The 3,760-nt window shown below is 32.8% G+C and overlaps 1 protein-coding gene across 1 annotated transcript; it reads right to left on the bottom strand.

Moving 5' to 3' along the window:
- Positions 1 to 514: 514 nt before the first annotated feature.
- Positions 515 to 1,729, bottom strand: LOC122499985. Its single transcript, XM_043608611.1, has one exon. The coding sequence runs from the start codon at positions 1,727 to 1,729 to the stop codon at positions 515 to 517; it is 1,215 nt and encodes a 404-aa protein (XP_043464546.1).
- Positions 1,730 to 3,760: the final 2,031 nt, after the last annotated feature.

The raw sequence follows: 3,760 nt of genomic DNA on the forward strand, positions 1-3,760 counted from the left end.
CGTTTCACATTTTATCGAATATATCAGAGTTCATCATTATTCCACAATTTTGTTGGCTGTTCAACTCCACCCAGAACAATTTTAATTTTTAAAGCGGTATATCCCATTTTACAATTCTGTTGTTTCTTAAAATTTTTTTTGCATTTCAAAATTCCAGACGACCAAGCTGATAAGTCTACTTTCACAACGTAACTTCCATTTCTATTCAGTGTGTCCAATTTTTGCATTTCGTTTATCAAAAGTATTTTTCATCAGCGGCCAGGTATTTTAATTCTTTAATAGAATGTCGATTAAATGAATAATTTATTTGTTGATTTTAAATACGAAATTTGCTCCAGAACAACATACTAATGTACACTCTCGTAATTGAGGAATAATGTGCGACGAAAGAACTGCAGAAGTGTTAAGTTTCCATAAATCCAGATGAAAAATAGAGAAATTTTCAATGATAATGTATTAATAATATGATGTTAATTGTTGTGTTATATAATTAAATTTTTGTTTTTTACCTGATTTAATGAATATCTCCTAAAGCTTTTTTAACAATTATAAATTGTCTTTCATTACACTGATGAGTATGGAAAACGTCGTGGGAAATGACGTCATTAAATGTATAAGCCTGAATTTCATCAAGAATTTCGATCTCGTAAGCCATTATAGATAAGTTGTGTTCTATTGTTATCACTTTTTTACAAAGCAATACGACCACCTCATTTTCCAAGCAAATGAAATCTATTGCCCTGAATTCAGGTAAGTTCCTCTCATCATAGCCAACTGCAATGAGACATTTCTTAGCCTCATACTTTATACCATTGAATTTAATCCATGTTGTCGAATAAACATGTGTGTTGTTGCGAAAAAATGTTCTAAATGGCTCACTGTCAACATCAATTAATTTTTTTGGTCCAGTTTGTTCAGCATATTCCAGGACCTCTTGCACAACTGATGCCTGGAAAAGTTGGTGTTTCTTTCCCAATGTTATGGGTAGGTTTTTGTAGGTCCTTTTGAACTGAGCTTCTCTTTTGAATTGCTGATGTTTGGCCTCTTCTCGAATTGTCACGAAATGACTAACGGGTCCCAATTTTGTGATAAGCATTGGTCGATGCAACAAAAAATGTTGTTTAGGAGTTAACGGAATTTTATAAATATCTTTGAATGTTTGCAGATATTCCCCAATTGTAAATTTTAAATAACTTATCATGGGAACAATAATTTTATCTCCGAAAGAAATGCATAATATTTGTAACAGCATCAGGAAATTTTGATGCGGTGGATATGCTTCTGGTACATGGTCAGCAAGAATAAGAGGTAACATTGTTACAAGCTGCCACATTTGCGAAGCATTTTGTCGAAATTCTTCGTCTTTGTTTATTATCAATTTTTTCTTTATTATTGATGGCTTGGATGACTTTTCTGAATATTCAAAGTCAAATTCTTGAATTTTTTCATTTAAAATGTCCAGAGTTATAAACTCATCTTCAAAACAGATTTTATTTGGATAACATCTTGTTGTTACAATACATATACCAAGCAAATCGTCATGCATGAGATCAGGTGCCGTTATAGTAGCATGAGAACCAGTTAATTCATTTAATTGACATCTCCTGTTAATTCCATACTCTCTACTTAATCGTATTTTTTCTGCTTCATCTTGTGCATCTTCTATTTCCTGAGTTTGCCTGTCATGGTTTTCCGGAGTTCTTAAAAGAGTTTGATCCTCTTCCGTCATTGTTCTAATTTGATCCCTATCAGCCATGCAATATCTGCAAGGACGGTAAGTGGCAAAATGAGATTCTTTATGCCCCCAAAGTTGTCAAACACCAATATTATCGCCTGAAGGAAGAGACAAAGTGCAGCTAAGTTCTTCACCATTGGGAAGTACAAACCCTTTTTCCATTTCCTTGAAATCCTTAACGAAATATTGCAATATTTTGTCCATCCCATATTTCTTTACGTCTTTGTAACGAACTATTCCACATAAATTTATGAACTTTAATTGTGAACTATATATTCGCGACATATCTTCGAGAATCCAATAAAGAAAGCCTAATTTATTTTTTGTGCCACCTTTTGATCCCAGAGTGTCGCACATATCGGCTTCGTCATAGTATAATCTTATCAAAAGAGAATTTGGTTTTTGTGCTCTGAATGGATGACTTTTAAAATGACTTCCATCCATGTAGGAAGCTAATACGCGATCATCACGTTGTTGTGGAATATTTATTAACTTCTGAAAGTCACCTTTTTTAAGCCAATTGAGTAAAACGCTACTTATTGGAGTATACACCAACTCGTCTACTTGACAACTGTGACATTAAATTTATTATGATTGATTTCAATTGATTAATTAATAATATTTAAAAACACAACAAAATTAATTATTAAAAATTAATAATTTTATAACTAATTCATTATTAAAATTCAATTAATGTTACATGTAACTATAATAAATTTACATTTCAAAGTTGGCAACAGTTGCCTTCAAGTCATAAGGCCTAAGCACAACTGTTTTGCAAACGCAAAGAATGAGTTAGAAAAGGACAGAGAATAGATTTGACCAATCAAAACAAGTGGTAAAAAATCCAGTCATCTGATTGGTCAAAACTGTTCCACTATTCTACTAATCTACCACCATGGAACTGCACTCTAAATGTTGACATGAAAATTGGAATTGAAGAATCGCCGTCAGCCGTAAGCACATAACCCAACCCAACCCTGAAAGAAGAAGAAATTTCTAAACAGAGGAAGAAGAAGCAAGTGAATAAACTCGTTTGTTTGAAACACTGAATTGTCTCTATTATTAATGTAAGTATTCTTTTTTCTACTATTTTATGATTATTAAAATTTATAAGTAAACCAATTACAATGAAAATTAGGAATTTAAATCTTTACATAAAAAGAAATATTTCCACCAAATATTACGTCAAAATATTCAGTAGCTTTTGAAAGTACACTCTCACCTCACTGCCTGCCTGCGCAGGCAGGCGCAATGAGAGTGAGAGAGAAAAAACATTTAATTTGAATTTTCTGACTCTCTTACTCTTATCCCACATAGCACAATAATTTTCTGCAAATTTGTGGCAAGTTTTCAAAGCCAAATTTGAAAACTTGCTTGGAAAATTTGCAGCAAACTTGCGGTAAATACCAAAATGTCCGTTTGGTGGCAAGTTTGCAGAGCAAATTTGCAGAAAACTTGCGTGGCAAACTTGCAGATAATTTTGTAGTAATCTTGAGGAAAATTTGCAGCAAACTTTCAAAAAACCTAAAAATTTCAAAAAAAATCTTTTTGTATTCAAAATGTAAGTATTTTGATAAACGTTGTCTTCCCTAACAGGGAAGGTGACATAAATGTAGTGCGCAGCTCTAGATGTCATAGAAAACTACTGCGCATCCATTTAACATTTACTTTGCCATGCAAATTTTCTGCAAATTTGCTCTGCAAACTTGCCACCAAACAGACATTTTGGTATTTACCGCAAGTTTGCTGCAAATTTGACAGGCAAGTTTTCGAATTTGGCTTTGAAAACTTACCGCAAATTTTCAGAAAATGATTGTGCTATGTGGGATGCGTTACCGTGACAACCTGCAGGCAGGCAGTAGGAGCTGTGCTAGCGCCTTCAGATGTCAAAATTTTTAAAAAAATTTGAAATCGATATATCTTTTTTCCATTTTAACCAAATCATTTAATTCTTTTTGGAAAAAATTCAGCATACAAAAAAGAAAAAATTGTTTTTATTATTGTGACGTAGTAACTCCGTCA

Source organism: Leptopilina heterotoma, unplaced genomic scaffold (assembly GCF_015476425.1).
Source record: "Leptopilina heterotoma isolate Lh14 unplaced genomic scaffold, ASM1547642v1 Lhet_180, whole genome shotgun sequence".
Lineage (NCBI taxonomy): Eukaryota > Metazoa > Arthropoda > Insecta > Hymenoptera > Figitidae > Leptopilina > Leptopilina heterotoma.